General features: G+C 42.3%; 1 protein-coding gene across 3 annotated transcripts; it reads left to right on the top strand.

Moving 5' to 3' along the window:
- The first annotated feature begins 3,712 nt into the window (after positions 1-3,712).
- On the top strand, positions 3,713-20,261 carry LOC140894888 (uncharacterized). Of its 3 annotated transcripts, XM_073303723.1 has the most exons (8): positions 3,713-3,870; positions 7,324-7,677; positions 10,163-10,585; positions 13,772-13,876; positions 13,963-13,987; positions 14,096-14,130; positions 15,253-15,439; positions 18,298-20,261. In XM_073303723.1, the coding sequence occupies exons 1-7, from the start codon at positions 3,828-3,830 to the stop codon at positions 15,429-15,431; spliced, it is 1,164 nt and encodes a 387-aa protein (XP_073159824.1). In that variant the 5' UTR covers positions 3,713-3,827; the 3' UTR covers positions 15,432-15,439; positions 18,298-20,261. The 3 variants fall into 3 exon arrangements, with proteins under 3 accessions (XP_073159824.1, XP_073159826.1, XP_073159823.1); XM_073303725.1 differs by lacking the exon at positions 18,298-20,261 and having other exon boundaries at positions 7,324-7,503; positions 15,253-16,955; XM_073303722.2 differs by lacking the exon at positions 18,298-20,261 and having other exon boundaries at positions 15,253-16,955.
- The last annotated feature ends 1,003 nt before the right edge of the window (positions 20,262-21,264 follow it).

Below are 21,264 nucleotides of genomic sequence, written 5' to 3'. Positions count from 1 at the left end.
AATAATGTTTGAGATTGTCAAAGCAGTGTATTTGGGATGCACATCTTGTGTTCATTTCAACTGAAGATGTGTGGTGAAATCCACTTCTCTGAAATCTCAACAACCTGTCTCCTTTGAAATAAACACACAGACACAGGGATATTTCTAAAAGCTTGCTTTTGCAAAACTAAAATTTGCTTCTAAATTGACTTTACTAAGTCTCTGTAAAACCAAGAGGAAGAGCCTTCAGTCGTTATACAATGGAGCGGCCCCTTCTGGTTTTTAGTGTCATGCTGCCATCATGTGGTCTCTTCATTTTGCTCAATGGGGGGGCATCCCTTTCTGTAGCTGTAGAGAGGTTCTGACAGTTGAAATAGTGTGGTTTCTCTAGTGAGTGAAGGTTTTAGGAGGCAGGGACTATTTCTTCTGTATGGCACAAAACCCCTTCAGGGTTTTTGGAGTTAGGAATGGAACAGGCAGTGGGATGGGTTAGGGTTGAACTGGAGGGTTTCCAGAGCGTAGTTTCCACAGTGGCTCAACTCTATGACCTTCCAAGGAAGATTCCTCCCCAGCTTTCCCTCTGCCATGGATCTCCCCAGCAACCAGCTTGAGTATCTTAGGCTGGAAAATGGGTTTGCCTCATAGAGCTTGATCCTGGTCCTACAGAAATCAGTACAGTTTTGACTGAGTTAACCTAAATTAGGACTTCCGGATTTGGCTTTTAATGTGAGGATTAATGGGTGCAGAGGGCATACATGAGGCCTTCTGCACTGGGGTGAGTGACACAGTTAGTGAATTGAAAGGCCCATGGGATTATTAAACAGATTTTTTTTTTCTGGCCACTAATTTTGCATGAATGGGGAGAGTTTGGAAAAGAGGAAACTGGCATTTCTTAAGACTATTTGAGCTGCAAAATCCAGAATACTTTTTACGCATAAAGAGAGTGAGCAGCAGGCCTCGGAGAGAACTAAATCCTGATGATGTTGACTTCAGATACCAGTGTAGGGATTTGAGGTATGAGTAGGCCCATCGTTATGTCCCCTGAAGGAAGCTCACAGGCCTTAGAAGAGCATTCAGAGCAGGTGAATTCGGGGGAGAGATTAGGTGGAAGTATACTTACCATTTCACGGCCTGTAGGAACCAGATATTTTCTAACTTTGGAAATAGTTTGGTCCAGAATAAGCTGAGGGATGGGCAAAGGTTGGGAGGTGGGAGTTTTTTGTAACTTTTTCCAAACTGGTTTACCCTTCCTTCCTGACGAATTTACAGAAACACCAATGATGGCCATGACCACAAATGTTCTCCCTTAGGAGTGGCCCTTTTTAATATGTTTGAGTTTGTGTTTCATGCTGCTATGATGGCTTATGGCAGTACAGGGAGGCTTTTGTAGCCCTAAGAGGGCTTCTGGCTGTACGGGGAGGTTCTCATAGTGCTACAATGGCTTCTGGTGGTATGGGGAGGCTTTCATAGCACTACGATGGCTTGTGGTGGTCTAGGGAGGCTTTCATAGTGCTACGATGGCTTGTGGCAGAAGGGGAAGGCTAACATAGCACTATGATGGCTTCTGGAAATATGGGAGGCTTTCACAGTGCTGTGATGGCTTCTGGTGGTACAGGGCGGTTTTCCTATCACTGTGATGGCCTGTGGGGGTCTGGGGAAGCTTCCATAGCACTATGATGGCTTCTGGCAGTACGGGGAGGTTTTCATAGCACTACAGGACTTCCGGCAGCATGGGGACGCTTTGTTACCCAAAACTTTAGACGCTAATTAAGTTACCTAAAGGTTGTCTAATTTTAAGAAAAGGGATAAACAAGATTGTGGCTTGCCCTAAAGGAATTTCCATAGTGTTACCATAGTGTGTGTCTCTGACCCACAGAGGGCTCCGCAGAGTAAGCTAGTCTTGCTGACTTCTGAAAGGACAGGGATACAGCCTTCCGCTCAAGGATGGACACACAAGCAGTAACTCTTCGAAAACAAAATAATTATTTATTTAAAGGAAATAAGTGGTTACAATGTAGTAAATGAAGCAAGAAAGGATACATAGAGCATAGCAAAATGCAATAGAATTACATTAAAGACTTAAAGCAGTGCAATAAAATAAAAGACACAGATTACATAGGATATCTTAACACATACAAGAAATACAGTGGTTTCAATGTAACAAGCATATAGAGGTCCTGTATCCATAAAGGCTTTTAATCTTAATGATATAATTTAACCTCAGACTTAACACAATGCAGTATACGCAGCCCCTATATACACATATGAGAACCCATTACTGCATTCACAGATATAAAACATTTACTTAACATCAACATGAATACTTAACACTTGACATTGAAATTTTAACATTTAACACCTGACATTTAACATCCCATGAGGGGTGATCAGCCAGTTGCGGGATGGGTAGTGGAGATCTCCTTGAAGAAGCAGGCATCTAGATTTATTCACAGACAAACCCATACACTCTTAAATAATAGATAAAAAAAGAAGATCAGACTTACACTCCTTATTTAAATTTTCCTCCGATTCGTCTATTGGTCCTTCCGTCCGGTCTGATCCCCGGAGTGTGGCTGCCATAGCTGCACTGTTGCTCTTCTGCCGCGGATGCAGTGGCGGTTACTGCTCTTCTGTTGCTGCTGACAAGGTAGCTGCTCGTTGCCAAGCCAACCTCGGAATTCTGCTGCTGCTGCTTTTTCAGGTAGCTGCTTTCCAGGATGTTCCAGTCTTCTTTTCAAGCAGCTTCCATTCTTCAGCTTCAGCCTGCTGCTTCTTGGCTGCTTCTTGAGGTTTCAATCTCCAAAAAAACCCCATGTCTAAGACAACCCCCAACAGAACTCCAGGGGACCTTGTCAAGACTTCCCAGCCATCCCTACTGCCCAGACAAGCTGTCATACTCACTGACAGTGGATTAGGGAACTACCCGTGATGTCATCCTACCCTCAGCACAACTTGGTCAGACTGTGGTTTTTCTAGCTCCTCTGAAGAGCTAGCATTTCTGAAGACAAGACAAACAGATTTTTGATTAGAAAAGTTCATTCCATTTATTGGAGGGGAATAAAGTCATGTTACTTCTCACAAACTGGTGGTATCACTTTGCCCCTTAAATGTGAAAGGACCAATGCAGCAGTTTGTGCAAAATAAGCTGGAGTGGCATAGACCACCTGTTCATAGGCCCTGCTCACCTTCTCTTCTGATTTTCACACCCAGTACCCTTGTGGAAGTAGTGGAGGCTTATGAAGGAGTCTTTCTTCCCTCACGTGGTCTCTGTTCCCCAAATGGTGTTTTCTGTCTGGATGTCTTCCTTTGGGGCACGGAAGAGAACCAGCTAGTGACTCAGTGACTGCTGCATCTTTGATCCAGATACCTTATGGGGCTGCTTTTCAGACAATGGCTCAGGCCCAAAAGAATCCCTGATAAGTGGGAGGCTAAAATAGCTTCCATTTCACTAGACATTTGCCCATTGAGTGAGGACTACACTATCCTGTTACACTGCAGGAGTTACACAACTGATATGGGCAGGGGATAGCAAATTACTGTGGGCACCTAGGACTGTCTTTTCTAGGGAAGACTTTCTCCTACTGCCTAAGAGCCTCTAGTCTTTGGACTTTATTTCCCAAGGTATAAATTACCTCTGTCATCACTGAATGACAGTAGGCTTGTTTGTGATGGCAGTGTCTCAGACTCTAAAATAAACAGCATATATTGCAGTTGGGCAGTTATCTGTTTCCTGTTTCTTTTGCTTGTGCCCACTGAACTTCCGTTTTCCTCTCTCTTCACAAGAAATTTTTTAGAATTAGTGACAAAACCAAGAAGAGGAAACTTTTGCAACCCTTCCTCCCAGAAGAATGTATTTTTTGGTAAACCTGGTTTTTCTAGGACAAATTACTGGTATGTTTCCTATTAAGAAAAAAATTGCTTATTTCTATGCATATCTCACTTTCTTAATTCTTAAGAATATTTTGTGTCAAGTTCATTTTCTGGGATGTTTAATCTAAACATGTAGTGAAGTATAGCATAAATATGAAATTAAAGAATTAGAGTTGGTTTAAGTTTGGTTAAGAATATATTGTGTTATAAAGAAAGGCACTGACTAGCAAGTAGAACATAAGGAAATAATAAGGCCTGAAGGAATGGAGTAGGGAGGATGCCTCTGACAGGGTTGACTGCAGATGATTTTAAATAAGGCAAAGAGAATCTGTTTTAAAAGGAGCCAGCCTGGACCTTTCCACCCCACATACCAGTATGATCTTAAAAGTAAAGCCTGTGTGAACTCAAGTGAAATGAAAAAGTGGTTGGACAGTAGGGGGGAGAAGAAAAGATAAGGAGCAAAGATCTTGGGAGAAAGCAGATTGTAAATCTTATCTGGATCAAAACTGAAAATAAGGGTGAACTGTCTCAAATTAGCCATTAGCTAATGTGATAACTGGCTATGGCATCATTTGTTTTTTGAAGGGTATAAAAAGAATTATGAATTTGAGGTTTCTTTTATGCTTGTGCACACCAGGACTAGATGGTTTTCCTTAGGTCTGACCTATTTGAAAGTATACTGATCGCATGGTTATGAATACTTTGTTACTGTATTGGGTGTAGTGACTGTTTATTTTAAGGCTGACAGGCATGTTTAGAGGCAGGTTAAAATACTATTTGGCCTTTGGATTTGATAAAGGAATGTATGGTTAAATTAGTGTCTGGTGGTCTCCCATATTAATTATTTCTAATATTATAAATAATTCAAGAAGTATTCCTGATTGCAAGCTATATTTACTGACTTTAAAAACGTTTTAAAATGTTATTTTCTCAACCAATAAATGGACTAGGGAATTGGGAGAGGCATTAGAGATTCTGGAAAGTACATTTGTGTGAAATACAGAGGGGGAGGGTTACGGGAATGTTTCAAAAGTGCACGTAGCTGGCGGCAAAATTAACTGGCAGTGGGGAGTTTTTACTGGTGTAGTATTTCATAGAATATTGCACTAAGCAAAACTGAGTCACTTATTAGGGAAGCTATTTTCTCTATATTTGGGGCCAGATCTTGCCTCCCTTACTCAAAAGGAGTAGCACCTTACTTGCTATTCCCAGGAATAAGGGTCACTGAGTCTGGCCCTCAGTGAGCTCTCACAGTGCTAACATATTACACGTCACCAATTTCCATTTTGCTAAGGAAATTTTCAAAGAGAGAGTTAGAAATTGCATTCAGCCTCTATTTATTTATTTATTTAATTTAATTGAATATGGGCTCAAACCTGCTACTAGTGAAATTAAAGAGTCCCATAGACTTCCAAGGGAGCAGGACTGGGTCTTAAAAATGTACACAGAAGTTCTGAATGTGAATGTGACCTAGTGGTTCCTTTTTGTACCCAAAAATAAAATAAAAAAATTCCCCCCAGCTGTATGTGCATAACTTAGCTTCAAACACAGCTGATCAGGAGAAGAGAGATATATTAACTGTCCACCTCTAATTTTGCTTTTGAAAGTATACATGGGATATATTATGTATCATGTGTACACAGCTGATAGTAAAACCGTGTAATGTTGGAAAAGTTTCTAGTCAGAACCAGTTTTGTAGATTGTCCTGAAATGGAGGTAGAATCATCAAAGCAAACCGTTCTGGTCTTGTCCCTTAACAGTTCTCAAGTGATTGCACACATGTGGCTGTCTTGAGCCATTGTTCTCTTCTTATTGAGTACATTTCCTAACAGCGCCCTTATTAAGCTAAATGAATACTTTCATACAATAAACACCCCAATAACCAGTTCAAGATACAGCATCAATAAAATATCATAGGGCAGGATCAAATCAGTCATACCCCGATTGGCTAAATCTACCCCGAAAGATCCAAACAGAAGCTATTTTAAGTAATTTTCTTAGGTCTTTGTGGCAAGGACTCTCCTATGAAAGGGAACTGCTTTATAAGGGGGAAAAAGTCCCATTGGGGCACCATCCTGTTGTGGGAGGCAGAGAATAGGACCTGAAAAGTCCATCTGCCCTTCACTCTGTTCAGAAAGAGCACAATAGAACAGGTTGGAAGGCTCATGGTCTATTGAAGGCAGAGTCTGTCACAGGGTCTGCTCATGGCTGAAGGATGCTGTGGGGACAGAGGAATGCAGGGCCTGTTGGGGCTTTTGTAGTTTGGACAAGTATTGACACTTCTAGATTCCATGGCTGGCAAAACGTCCTCAACTTTGCTGGTCAAAATTTGACAAAATTCAAAATCTGATAAAATTTTACATCAAAATTTTGAATTTCAATGGATAAACTGGAAATAAAATGTCATGAATATTTTCACAAAATACTAATCAAACCATGACATTTCAATGAAAAAAGTGGAATATATTTCCCTATCTTTCAACCAGCTCTGGTACTAAACCCCAATTTATTCAGTACTGTATTTAAAAAGCTGTGAAAATAGAAAAGCTAAAATGTTTTGTCTATTTACTTACCATCATCTATGCTTATATTAATAGTTCTAAGTATGCTTAATTTTTTTGCAGCAGACCAGCTGGAGGAGCTCATACACTGTTTTTTGTTGCATTTCACCAAAATGGCTATATTTTATTATAACTCTAAAATTTAGGAAAGAGGATTGGAGGCATAATCGTGATGACAGTGTCTCTTAGACACATGACTCTTAAAGCCTTTGTAATTCACATGTAGGCCCCAATTCTGTAATCAGTAATGGCATGTGAGTAACTTTATGCATGCGAATAGTCCCATTGAATTTTGGAACTGTTCATGTGCACAAACGTTCTCAGGATCAGGGACTTAATCTTTATGTAGTTTACTAAAAATTAACTACCAAGGGCTGGATTTTCTAAGTTAAAACTGCAGTTTTGTGCCATGGCTGCTTGTGATTGGCCATTGGCCAAGGGAATTAATAAATATGGCAATCATTAGTACAAAAATACATATTTGTACACTCTTTTTTCTTCTTTTGAACTCTTTGGTGTCATTCTCATGGTCAGAAATGGCCAAAAAACATCCTTTAAAACAAAGCCAATGTCAAGTCTTAAACTATGTAATTTGATCTGCATTTACTATGATCTGTGCAATATTCTTCTCATTCCCCAAGGTCCAAGTATAAAATTCCAGATCTGTGTTCTTAGTGCTAGATCCTACAAAGTTCTGTGGGTGTCATAGGAAGTACTTAGAGCACTGAGCTTCTGCTAATGGCAAAGGGAGGATGTTGAGCATGACCCACGAGGAACACAGCAGCATCCCAGAAGCACACAAGCTCGCAGGATTGGGCCCTTAATAATGCTTATAATACTGTAAAGAAAGTGCTGCAGGTTATTTGTAAAATAATTTCTGAATCATTTTGCATCATTTACATATTTTTAACAGGTGAGACTTTCTTTCATCATTATGAAAACGGAAATTTCACACTTATATGCAATGAAACAGTGGCTAATGGGAAGAAGGAAACAGTTTGGTACAAAACTGGAGAAACTCTGGAACAATTCAAAGAAATCAACTGCAGTAATCAATGGGCAGAAGAAATGAACAGCCCAAAAAAAGGCTATGGTAACACAAAGTGTACAAACCAATTACCAAATTCTGCTTCCAAAGGTGGTGGGGTATTTGCATGTGAACAATTTACAAATACTGGCACATCACAGACTTGCCCACTTTTTACCAATGTGACTCACTGCAGACATTATAACTTTTTTATTGTGGTGATAATAAACATGACTGCAGGTGAGTGCATTTCTTGGGGGGATGGAGGAGGGAAGGGTTTATTTTTAATCTATACATTCTAGAGCTGAGAGGTCAGAAAGGGAGTTAATGAGTTTAAAAGGAGCTTATTTAGAGAATTCAGGACTGAGGACCAGATTCTGCCCCTTTTACTTAGAGTGAATAATACAATTCCCCACCAGTGTTCCCTTGACTTAAATAAGGAACACCTATGGAGGAGGTGTTATGAGTGAGGGTGACTGAATTTGGCTTTGAATGAATTAGGCATTTGAACTAGGCTGAGTAAAGTAGTGAACAAAAGTGGAAATTGTTAAAAAAGAAAATAAATTAAAACAAATATCTGGCGAGTGGTCATTGAAAATCCGCACTTTTTGCCATACTAAGTCTACTTACCCTGTTGTTTAGATGCATTCCAACTCAAAGGCCTACTCATGATGTCTTTATTCAGTTTTTGCTCAGCCCTTTTTTGGGTAAATCCCCACCGATTTTAGCGGAATAAGTTGCTCTTCACTTTCCCTTAGAAACACACTTTTTGTAGTGAATCTGGTACAGTTTATCTGCCACCTTTCTACTTTAAAGTTGGTAGGGGAAGGGATCCTTGTACATGGAAGGCCGTGGGACTACACTGATTCATGCAAGCTGAGGATCTGGCTCACAAATTATAAAACATTAATACCCAGGTTTCTGCCTTGCTCTTTGAATTTCTGCCCCTAGAGTGAGATTCTCAACTATGCTCTGGCTGGGTAAACTGGCTAAAGGGTCTCTAAAATGAGCATCTGGTCTGGGTAGAATTCCCCCTTGGCACAGAAACTGAGGAAGACAGCAGCAGACTGTCCTTTTTAGCAACACTCTTGCAACTCCTGACATAGCAGGTATGGGCTTGGGTGCAGGCTGCAGAATGCAGCACTGCTTAAATTCACGGCAGTTGTTCCTCAGGGCTGCCTAAATTGTACTGGGGGCTGTTTAAAGTCACCTTAGCCCCCCTCTGCCTGGGTTGTGAATTTTGTTCTGTGTGTCTAGAGGCACAGCACAGAATCTTACCTCTAGTGTTTTAAGCTTTCAATTGATTGTACTCACAAAATTGGTTTTGTTCCTATTTGTGCAGAGAAGGCACCTAAGAACCAAATTTGTGTATGCAAATATTTGTTGAGCACCCATAACAGGTATATGCTAAATATTGTGTCTGCAATTTGGAGCCTGGTCTGAGGATAATTGAAAATTTTACCTTGTAAACGCTGCAGAATCTCACTCTACAGGCCATTGTTGTTTTTAAATATGTTCATATTAAAAACCACTGTTCTCTGAATGTCCTGTTTAATATTTAATCTTTAATAGCTGTTTCACAATTTCACATTTTTTTCAGCTATTTGTCTAATAATGTATCTTGTGATACTATCAGCACTTAGGCCAGGGAAGACGCTGAACCAGGCAGCAGAAATGACAATGTATGTTTATTGCAGCTTGAGAATGTGGTTTCCCAGATGTTATCATAAAATTATAGATGTGTAGGACTGAAGGGCCCTCAATAGAGCATCTAGTTCAGTCCCCTGCTCTCAAGGCACGATTAAGTAATAACTAGACCATTCCTGACAGGTGTTTGTCTAGCCTGTTCTTAAAAACCTCCAATGATGGAGATACCACAACCTCCCTTGGCAATTTGTTCCAGTGCTGAACTACCCAGACAATTAAGAAGTTTTTCCTAATGTCCAACCTAAACCACCCTTGCTTTTTGTGTTATCCTCAGAGGTTAAGGAGAAAAACTTTTCAGCCTCCTCCTTGTAATAACCTTTTATGTACTTGAAAACAGTTATGTCCCCTCTTAGTCTTCTCTTCTTCAGAATAAACAAACCCAATTTTTTCAATCTTCCCTCACAGATCATGTTTTCTAGACCTTTAATCATTTTGTTGCTCTTCTCTGGACTTTCTCCAATTTGTCCATATCTTTCCTGAAATGTGGCACCCAGAACTGGACACAATATTTCAGTTGAGGCCTTATCAGTGCAGAGTAGAGTGGAAGAATTACTTCATGTGTTCCTAAGTCCCAGAGGTTTTCTCAGTGAAACTGGACATATATCTGTAGGAGGAGTAGCATAGTTAGTATCTCTAAGAAGATGCCCCACTTTTTTGGTGCCAGTAGACAGCTGGTCCAGCCGATGAATTATTATTTTGATAACCACTGATGGACTGAACATGCTGATAACCTTCTGTGCGAAGCTGAGCACCTTCATCTTCAGTGGAATGGGCGGGTACTGGCAACTTTGCAGAAGGTACTCAGACCTCACAGGATTGGGCCCCAAATGGCTATTTAAAATAGCTGACTTCTAGCCATAGTACAGTAGGTATTTGCGCCTGGTAATGTAAAAATGCCCTGTAAAGTGTTCATTAAAATAAAATACCCTCCCCCCCCTTTTCAAAGACAAAGCATGTTATAACAGGTTGCAGTGCAGGTTTATCACATCTTTTGTGTTTGTTTCATTCTGTATTGCAGATAACGAGAGTTTTGAGAGCATTCATGCAAAATCACACAATAATCGTTCAGCAGAAGAAGAAGAAAGTAACATCACTCTGTCTTGTGAATTTAAAATGAAGCGCTCAGGAGAACCATTTGTTATATATTGGATCAAATATACAGAAACAAGCAAATGCCTGTCTTCTGTTCAGACAGAGCAAGTTACTTCTAATTTCTCGTATAATACACTTTGCTGTATTGATGAGATGATCAAAGGGCGACTATTGCACAATACAAGCTTAGATACAACCAAGTTACGTGTAGTCCATAATATTACCATCTTGAATGTTATTTACTCTGACAGTGGAACTTATTTATGTGTTGTAAATGCCTGGTCAAATGGTAAACATGTGTGGAAGATTGCAAATCTTTCTATAGAAGTGAGGACTCAAGCCATTCCTTGTAAGTTAGAAGTTTTATAGTTGGGGTTGGTACCAAAGTTGCTTATAATTTTGCCAAACTTTTGCTATTTGGGATAAAATTTTCCATGCTGGGAAAACTTCAGCGAAAATGGTTCAGCCATTTTGAGAACAACCCATGGAAAAATGTGCTATTTTGCCCAAGTTTAAAATTCTGGTGACATTTTCTTTGAACAGATCTTTGGAATAGGGACTTGACATTTGGCAGGAGAGCAGCCTTTGTGTTAGCAGTGTACCTTTTACCATTCCCATGAAAGTCTGCCTAAATTTGGCCAAGTTATAAGCCTCTAAAAATCGCAGTGCACAGATGCTCAGTAAAGACTTCTTAGATTTCAGCCACTAAATTCCCCAATGCTCCAGCCCAGTGCTGAGTGGGCTTTCCCTGCAATTGCAGGTCTGGGCTGCTGTGAGCTATGCAGTATCCAGTTCCAAGCAATTGAACTGAGACTGAACTTCTGTGCTGTCAGTGACATCCATGCTGGGCCCAGGCTTCAATGGAGGAGAAGGAATGAAGAGATGATAGAAGCTAAACAGCCAGTTGGGGGAGGGTGGAAAGATCAGAGTGTGAGAAGGAGCTTGGTGGGGGAGACTGAATGCATGAGGCTAGTGGATGGGGCAGCAGAAGAAGGAAACTGGGACTGGGAGCTGGGGTGCGGGAGACTGGGACTGAGAGCTGGAGACAGAAATGTGTGTGTGGTTGGGGGAGAAGGACACTAGAAGCCAGTAGGTGGGGGAGACTGAAATCAGATAAGGAACTGGGAAGAGACTGGGATTGGCTGGGCAAAGTGCCTGGGACTGAGAAACAGTGAGATGGAGGAGGAGGAAAGGGGAGGGGCAGAGATCTGATGAGCCAGGATGTGTGTGTGTGGCAGGGGGGAGAAGTCGGAATGGCTGAGCAAAAAATAGTGGGCTAAGGAGCCGGGATGGGGTGGGGAAAGTGCTGTGATTAGACAAGGAGCCCAGCGAGGGAGAATGGGACTGGGAACCAGTGGGGATGGAGAAGATGAGTGCAGGAGGGGGAGACTGGAGGGAAGCATTGGGAAGAGAGACAGGTTGGATGAGAAGCTGGAAGAGGGAGGAAAAGGGAATTGCTTGGCAAAAAGGCTGGACCTGGGAGTGAAGGGGAGATTGGGACTGGGATTGGAAGTTTGGAGGGGGTGAGACAAGGAGACTGGGACTGGGATGAGAAGCCTGAGGACTGGTGACTGCAATTAGGGTAGGCAAGGAGAACAGGACTGGGATGGGGAAGAGACAGGACTGGGACAAGGACAGGTTTGAGAGGATGGGGCAAAAGGGGTCATGCTGGGAGGGGATTGGTCAGAAGAGTCCATGCCTGCTAGAGCCACCCCCTCCAGAGCCTGGCATGGAAGTCAAGATTTCTGAGTCTCACCATTCCTCTGCTGTTAGCAAATATCTGTGAAACTCACAGGGAAAGTGTCATGTCCCCCTCTAGCGCTGATCCACATGACAACCTACTACTACTGCTATTGGTGACAAAGTTAGCTTACGTGGCATAGGTCTTTGTGGTGGATCTAAATGTCCCAACCTGCCGATGACTCAGTGGGTATCAATATGATGTCAAATAATAGAATTTCTGTTTTTTCAGTTTGCTTTCGTAAGAAAGCAGTAAATTACCCCCTGCCCCCAACACATTAAAAGAGCATTAAGGTTCAAAACCAAGCACTCCAAAGTTGGGAGATGCCAGTACTAAGGTTGCTGACTTGAGACCCTGGGATCTGATTTGCAGAAGTGCTGAGCACTAGCAGCTGCAGCTTCAGTCAGTGGGAGTGAACATATAAAGTGCCATAGAATGCTAAGTTCTATGAAATAGCAGATCCTAGGTATCTCAAATGGGGGATGGAAAATTAGTGGATTTTTAGACCCTAATCTCTCTGACCACAGTTCCCCATTTGTCCAAAGGAGTTTACAGTCTAGGTTTCATTTTTTTAAATAACTTGGTTTGAGGGATTAATCTGATTAACTGTAGGAACAAATGACAGTATTTCAAGGTCTTACCACCGGCTTGTGCCAGCATAACACATAGCCAGAGATCATGAAATCTTAGCCCCATTAAAGCTAAAGTTAATGGCAAACATCCCATTGACTTCAATGGAGACAGGATGTCACCCCTAATTGCTATAGGGCAAAATCAAGGTTAGGTTGTACAGCAGTAAAGAGATGTAAGGCATACCATGGATTGCAGTGTGGGGAAGACAGAAGGCTCTGTGGAGCATCTACACTCACCCCACCCCCGCCCCGGTCGCCTCTCCATAAGCAGGTGAATGAAAATGGGCAGGGAATGGAGAGATTCTTGGCTTTGCCTCCCCAACACGTTGGCTAGCTATACTAGACAGTGAACTGTAAGAAATACACTGCACCAGGTGTACACTAAGTGCAGGGGTGGGGGAAGACCTGGAGGCAGACTGTTTCTTTTTCAGGGCTCATGGCAAAACACAGTTGAGTCCAACATTTGTACCTGCAAATGCATGTGGACACAAAAATGGAGGACAGTTTTAAGCTCCTTTAAAAATGTGAACCTCAATATTTATGCTTTACAGTTGTGCTGCATTAACCCACTAAAATACTACAGTATTCTTCAGTAATGTCACAAGACACTGCAGTATTGCTACTGTAACATATTGTGTTGCATCATTACAGTAGAATATTGAAAAAGTTTCTCATAAGAAAACTTGATTTCTATAAGCTAATTTATCTGCTGTTTTTATTACCAATCATAGAATCATAGAATATCAGGGTTGGAAGGGACCCCAGAAGGTCATCTAGTCCAACCCCCTGCTCAAAGCAGGACCAATTCCCAGTTAAATCATCCCAGCCAGGGCTTTGTCAAGCCTCACCTTAAAAACCTCTAAGGAAGGAGATTCTACCACCTCCCTAGGTAACGCATTCCAGTGTTTCACCACCCTCTTAGTGAAAAAGTTTTTCCTAATATCCAATCTAAACCTCCCCCACTGCAACTTGCAATCCTAGCATGCTGTATCCTGGAACCGTGCACATTAATGGGTTGCTGAATGTGTATTATCCACATAGTAGTTAAACATTTTTTGATCACTTGAAAAGCACTATCCGTATAATGGAGGTGATGGTAAAGTGTGTTTCTGACTATCTAGTTAAATTTTTAAAGATTAACTAACCCTGGTCCTCTCTTTAGCCTTTGCTTCCGTGCCATTGTATGCCACCACTGGATTGATCATAGGGATTATCATCATCAGTGGGATAGCATGGTTGATCTATAAAAAGAAAATCAAATCAAAAGGTAGGAAAAGTAAAATTAGTAAGTAAGATCTGCAGGAGTATTTTAACCGTTGAAACTTTACAGTGTGTTTTATTTATCTGTTACAGGAAAGCCATCTGCACAACTTCCCAGGTATGGCTTTGAATGGACATTAAAAATGATACTAATATTTCATTAGTTAAGTGTTTTTTTCCAACTGATAATGACTAAATAGATTCTTCCCTTATCTTCTTATTTTAGAGCTCAGGCTGCTCTTGAAATTCCAGGAGATGAATGTGAGCATTAAGTTTTTGATAAACCTTTTTGAAGTGATTGTCTACTTAGCATATTTTGAGAATTGTGTACTATAGATTTCTTAGAGCAGGGGTGGCCAACCTGAGCCTGAGAAGGAGCCAGAATTTACCAATGTACATTGCCAAAGAGCCACAGTATATGTCAGCAGCCCCCCATAAGCTCCCCCACCCTGCTCCCAGCGCCTCCCGCCCACCAGCAGCCCTGCTGATCAGCGCCTCCCACTGTCTCCCCGCACCACAATCAGCTGTTTCGTGGCATGCAGGAGGTTCGGGGGAGGGCAGGAGGAGCGAGGTCATGGCAGGCTCAGGGGTGGATTGGGGGCAGGGCCTGTGGCAGAGCCAGGGGTTGAGCAGTGAGCACCCCCCGGCACACTGGAAAGTTGGCGCCTGTAGCTCCAGCCCTGGAGTCGGTGCTTATACAAGGCGCCGCATATTAACTTCTGAAGAGCTGCATGTGGCTCCGGAGTCACAGTTTGGCCACCCCTGTCTTAGACTGTCTGGGCACAGTTTTACATTTTTAAACTTCAAATAATGCCAATGCTTTTTTGACAAGTAACTTTTTGTTAATCAAATTAGTTTTGGTTAAGTAGACAGTTGTTCTTTAGGGAGGATGGTCTTGCAGTTAAGGCACTGGAATAGGATATGGGTCATCTGAGTTAAATTCTTGGCTCTCTTACATACATCCTGTCCCTATGACTTTGGGCAAGTTACAGAATCTCTCTATGCCTCAGTTTCTCCTCAGTAAAATGAATATAACAATGCTTCTTGCTCTCTCTGGGGTGCAAAGATAGAGTCATGTGTTCTCAGTGTTTGTGTGTTCTGACAGAATAGTGCTGGGTCCATAGAAGAATCTAGCAGCTGGGTGATTCTGAATCGTTTTCCTAGCTACTAGAGGTGGGGTACAGTAGACAGTAACCAACACAGGTCTTAATTCTGGGCTGAATAGAATGGAGTCAAATTCCATTATTTGGAGGTAGGAGAGAAGAATTTATTTAACGTCCTTTTCAAAGGGAGATAGTTACTACTTTATTTAGTTGATGTTGATGTTGTATTTTAATTCTGTGAGATTCATAAACTCTTTGATGCAGAGTACTTGTTTTACAGGTTCCCCGTACGCAATAAGCAGCAGCAAAGACTTACAAAGTAATGAAGTGTTGTATTCACTTGCAACAAGCCCATATGAGGACCCAAATGCAGCCAATTGTACGGTGGATAACACTGCAGCATCTGGCAAGGGGTCAGGAGATGAAATACATACAGTCTATGCAGTGGTGCAACAATAGCTGTTCCTGTAAGTGACTTGTAAGAGGAAGTGTTATTTTTGATAAATGACATTGCAAATACTACCACCCAGATTAGTCACACTAGTATAACTAATAGGAGGCTATATGAGTACAGTAACTCCTCACTTAACATTGTAGTTATGTTCCTGAAAAATGTTACTTTAAGTGAAAAGATGTTAAGCGAATCCAATTTCTGCAGAAGAATTCATGTAAATGGGGGAGGGGATTAGGTTCCAGGGAATTTTTTTTCACCAGACAAGAGACACTCACTCACTCACTCACTCTCTTCCCCCCCCCCCAGTATAAGTTTTAAACAAACAATTTAATACTGTACACAGCAATGATGATTGTGAAGCTTGGTTGAGGTGGTGGAGTCAGAGGATAGAAGGGGGCAGGATATTTCCTAAGGAATGCCTTACTGCTAAATGATGAACTAGCACTTGGCTGAGCCCTCACACTCTACAAGGGAACACGAATGGAGGGAGGAGACACAGCATGGCAGAGAGAGACAGAGACACACACCGTGTGTGTGTGTGTGTGTGTGTGTGTGTGTGTGTGTGTGTGTGAGAGAGAGAGAGAGAGATGTGCACTGCCCCTTTAAGTATGCTGATCCCACTCTAAGTACACTGCCTTTTTAAGTAGATCAGCAAGTTGAGACAGTAGCTGCTGCCTGCAAGTTCCCTCCGTCCTGAGACTTGTTGTGTGTCCCCCCTGCTCTGTGGAGATGGGGTACAGGAGCAGGAAGCAGGAGCGGGGGAAGGGGGACACCCTGACATTAGCCCCCCTCTTCCCCCTCCCCTGCACAGCAAGCAGGAGGCTCCCAGGAGCAGCTCCAAGGCAGAGGGCTGGAGCAGCACATGGCAGTGTGGGGAGGGATACCTGAACTGCCCGGCAATTGATAGCCTGCTAGATGACTGCTGCACAGGGAACTTAGGGGAGCTAATAGGGAGGCTGCCAGCCCACCCTGGTTCCAAGCCCCGACTAGCTAGCTCCGACAGGCTGCTCTTTCTGCAAACAGTGGACAAAGCAGGCGGCTGCCAAATAACGTTATAAGGCAGCATTGCACATCTTTAAACGAGCATGTCATAAAAATAAAGGAAAGGGTAACCACCTTTCTGAATACAGTGCTGTAAAATCCCTCCTGGTCAGAGGCAAAATCCTTTCACTTGTAAAGGGTTAAGAAGCTAAGGTAACCTCGCTGGCACCTGACCCAAAATGACCAATGAGGGGACAAGATTCTTTCAAATCTGGAGGCGGGGGAACAAAGGGTTTGGTCTGTCTGTGTGATGCCTTTGCCGGGAACAGATCAGGATGCAAGTTTTCCAACTCCTGTAAAGTTAGTAAGTAATCTAGCTAGAAAATGCGTTAGGTTTTCTTTGTTTAATGGCTTGTAAAATTCACTGTGCTGAATGGAATGTATATTCCTGTTTTTGTGTCTTTTTGTAACTTAAGGTTTTGCCTAGAGGGATTCTCTATGTTTTGAATCTGATTACCCTGTAAGGTATTTACCATTCTGATTTTACAGAGGTGATTCTTTTACCTTTTCTTTAATTAAAATTCTTCTTTTAAGAACCTGATTGATTTTTTTCATTGTTCTTAAGATCCAAAGGTTTGGGTCTGTGTTCACCTGTACTAATTGGTGAGGATTATTATCAAGACTTCCCCAGGAAAGGGGGTGTAGGGCTTGGGGGGATATTTTGGGGGAAGACATCTCCAAGTGGTCTCTTTCCCTGTTCTTTGTTTAAAACGCTTGGTGGTGGCAGCATACTGTTCAAGGACAAGGCAAAGCTTGTACCTTGGGGAAGTTTTTAACCTAAGTTGGTAAGAATAAGCTTAGGGGGTCTTTCATGCAGGTCCTCACATCTGTACCCTAGAGCTCAGAGTGGGGAAGGAACCTTGACAGAGCATGTTCTCTAATTGATCAGCAATGTAACAACGAAACAACATTTAACCAGGACAGTGTTAAGTAAGGAGCTACTGTATGCACTAATAATAGGAAATATGCTTCCAGTTGTATGAATCTGCTCAGGGGTCTGTTTCTCACTACAGCAGTATGGAACTTTAGTTATCTCCTGTATCTTCCCCTTTTTGCACTGTGTAAGCTGTAGATTCGGCATTTCAGATTTGTGTCAAAAGGAACAGGCTAATCAGGGAATTGTTCAGCTCGAGCAAACCTTAAATTGATCATATACACTGAACAGCTGTGACCTTTGAGCTAGTGCAAAACGTGCAGGAGGGAGAAGGCACAAGGAGCAGTACATTGGTTTGCCATAACTGCAATCTCTGTGCTCTCCTGAGTGCAGGAACTGCTTCCTGGGACACAAGCTGCCCAAAAAGTGGAATAGAAGGTACAGGGAGATGGTATGGTCATGGCCCAACCCGCTCCACCTTACACTTTCCTTTGGGGATGCACGGCATCTGTTCTTGCCCAGCAATGCAGAGTAGTTCCAGGAGATGGTGGGTAAATTGCTTTCCTGTCACATATGGCTTTGAATACACATAGAAAGGCCTTTTATGGTTCATTTAAGGTCAGAATGCTCAAAGTTGTATTCTTGAGTATTGGTACCATTGTTTGGGCCTGTATTTCTCTTGAGCACTAATTTGCCTTTGTAAAACAGCCACGAAATCCCCACTACTACTCCTTTTTTACAGTAAAATAAATAAATAAATAGAAATCACTTTGAGAGTAATGGGCCATAGTATCCTGTCACATGCAATTGCTTTGATATCAATGTAATTGCCACCTGAGAGGAAAATTAGTGAGAGATTGTTATTCAGAAGGTATAATGAATGCTGAAATATGACTTTCTCTAAAACCATATTTAAAAGTTCTCTACTGACCATGAAATTGTTTTTCTTTTAAAAGAGCTGGAGAATGGAAGTTGGTTTGAAAATGACTATCAACTTTTGGCTGATTTTCGGGGAAAAAACCCAGCATAGTAGCCTTGACTACCCAATTTTGACTATTCAGTGAGCTATCTTACAAAATATAATGGGGCAGATCCTCTGCTGATATAAATTCTCATAGCTCCGTTATGAAGCTATGACAGTTTGCACCAGATGATCATAAGAATTGTCACACTCAGACCATTGGTTCATTTAGTTCAGAATCCTGTCTCCAGCAGTGGCCTTCACCAGATGTGTCAGAAGTAGATGCAAGAATCCCCATAATGGACAGTTATGGCACAACTTGCTCACAGGGGAAGTTTCTTCTCAACACCTATCAGCTAGAGGTTGGCTATGCCCTGAAGCAAGAGTGTTTTATAGCCCTCATACATATTATGCTATCTAATGTAACGTTATCCTTCGTGTATCAAAACCTATATAAATGAATGATTGCTTTAGGAACAAAGATCTTTATTTTCCTCCAGTTTTACATTGGTGTAATTCTGTTGGCCCCACTGAAGATACTCCTGCTTTACATTGGTGTAAGTGAGCGGAGGATCAGGAGCTTTACTGGTAATCCACCTCCACGAATGGACTAGCTCCGAGTGTTGGGAGCAGCCTGTTTACACGAGGGCTTTAAAGTGCTCTGACTTGCTGCGTACACCCCTGAGCCAGCAAATTAGAGCGCTATAAAATGTAAGTGTAGCCAAGCCCTGAGACACTCAGGTGTGATTACTAGAGCAGGCAGAATCAATTAAGGACACTATTAGCCCCTACATAAGTTTTTCTTCTTTAAAACAGCCACATTGGCTGTAATGTTGCGAAGGGAGACTGGGGCCCTTTATGTAGTCTGAGAAAAGGTACAGGACAAACCATGTTCCAGGAACTAGCAGAGCCACTCTCCTAGTAACCTAACAAAAACAGCTGGCTTGTAGTTGGCTGCCTGATTGACTGCACTGCCTGATTGGTTTGAGCAGTGCAGCAGGCCAGCACTTAAGCCCAGCAGCAGTTCAGTGTCTCTTCAAAGCATTTACTCATGGCTGAGCTAGCTCCTATGTGTGCTTGTTCTAGCCCTGCCCCACTTCAGGTAACCTGTTTCTGACCCTTGGACCTGATTCCTAATTTCAGTTCTGGCACCTAGCCTCTGATTGTGGCTCTGACCCTGGGCTCTGGTGCCTGTGTCAACCGCTCGGCATGACTGCCCATGTCCTGGCCACTGACACCATGGCAGTGCCAGTGTCCTCACGTAAGCCTTTTTAGCCATCACAAAGGTGAGAGGAACCCTTGCTAGGATGAGAGAATAGTTGTATCTCTGTGCCTATTTAAATATTCAGTCCACTGGAATTTCCATATTCTCCATTTACTTTCCCCTGCCCACCTTACAAGCTTGACACTGAGTGAAGTGATCCTCTTTCAAGAGTCTGTTGGCTCCATTCTGGATGCTCAAGTGGGATCACTCCAAGGGGTTGAGTGTGATGTCTTTGTAGGGGCGCTGGAACAACTTATATAGTGGAGGTGCTGAGAGCCATTTAACCAAACTGTAAACCCTGCATATAACAGAAACTACTTCAAGCCAGGTGGTGTGGCAGCACCCCTAGTTCCAGTGTTCCAGGTCCAGGTAGGGGGACCAGATAGCAAGTGTGAAAAATTGGGACACTTTTATGGGGAGGGGGGCGTATAGTTGCCTGTATAAGAAAAATCCCATAATATCGGGATGTCTGGTCACCCTAGGTATAGGGAACTTGAGGCCTGAACTTGGACATGGTACATTGCATTGCTACAAGCTCACCCTGGTCCCAGGAGCAGCAGGATGGAGCAATGTTGGGGGGAGGGGCATGTGAATCTCTCCTGCCTGCTCTCCTCCCTTGGGCCGGCTGAAAGAACTTTTTAAAAGTTTCCGCGGGCCGCAGTGGGGAGGTTCTCGGGCCACAGATGATCCACAGGCCGGGACTTTGAGACCCCTGGTCTATAGCTCCAATCCTGCTTATACTTAAGCACATGCTTAACTTTAAGCATGTTAGCTTCATTGAAGGGAAAGGGACTATTTATAAGGTGTCAAATTCAGCATATTCTTAAGTGTTCACAGGATCAGGGTTTATGTAGGTGCATTTATTATAATATAAAATAAAAGGGAATGTAGGGACCTACAAGACCTCACAAGCAGCATAGCCCTACTAGTTACACTGCATCCTGGGCTGTCCATGTCCATGGAGGAGTGGGAGAGAATTTCAAAATGTGCTAATTTCAGTCATATATAGTAATGGACTTCCCCTCTCCTGTTGGCTGGGTGGCAGGTGGGTGTGGTTTGAGAAAGGGTGGGAGATTGGTAATTTAAACAAAGTAGTTTTTTGGGGAGGGAGGAGAGGCTGCCTCTTGTCAGCTCCAGGCAGGCAGTAGATGCAATGTAAGGGCTCTAGCTGCGTTAAAGTTTGGAGTTTTAGAAAGCATGATCCTACTTCATTCCTTCAGCTATTCCTGCTGCTACAGTGTTATGAGTCAGAATTTCTCAATAGACCAAAGGAACCAATTCTTCTCTCTCAAATATTTTTTAGAATTATGATTTTGATATGAATGAAAATTCAAAGTTAAGACTGAAGCATCATCCTTGAACTTCTCTGTGCTCACATATTGTGCAGCTGCCAGAGAGTGAATTCTTGGGTCAACTGAATTTACTTGTTTTGCCAAGGAAGTTTTTCCATCAGTGGAGCTAGGATTTCACCTACAGCTTTTGTAAAATTGCCCACTGGTACTTCAGATCTTTGAATACTTTGGCATAATAAGTGAAGGGCAAATTGACGTATTCTAGTCAAATGTCCTTGCTGTGTTTGGTTACAACATTAAGGTAATGTAACAATTTTTGTACTTAGTTATTAAAATAACTATGTACCCTGGCCTAATGGCACAAGATCCATTTTATAACCTCACTAATGTTGCCAAAACCACACTG

This window comes from Lepidochelys kempii, chromosome 10, assembly GCF_965140285.1.
Source record: "Lepidochelys kempii isolate rLepKem1 chromosome 10, rLepKem1.hap1, whole genome shotgun sequence".
Taxonomy (NCBI): Eukaryota; Metazoa; Chordata; order Testudines; family Cheloniidae; genus Lepidochelys; species Lepidochelys kempii.
This window is presented reverse-complemented; position numbering and strand designations above follow the sequence as displayed.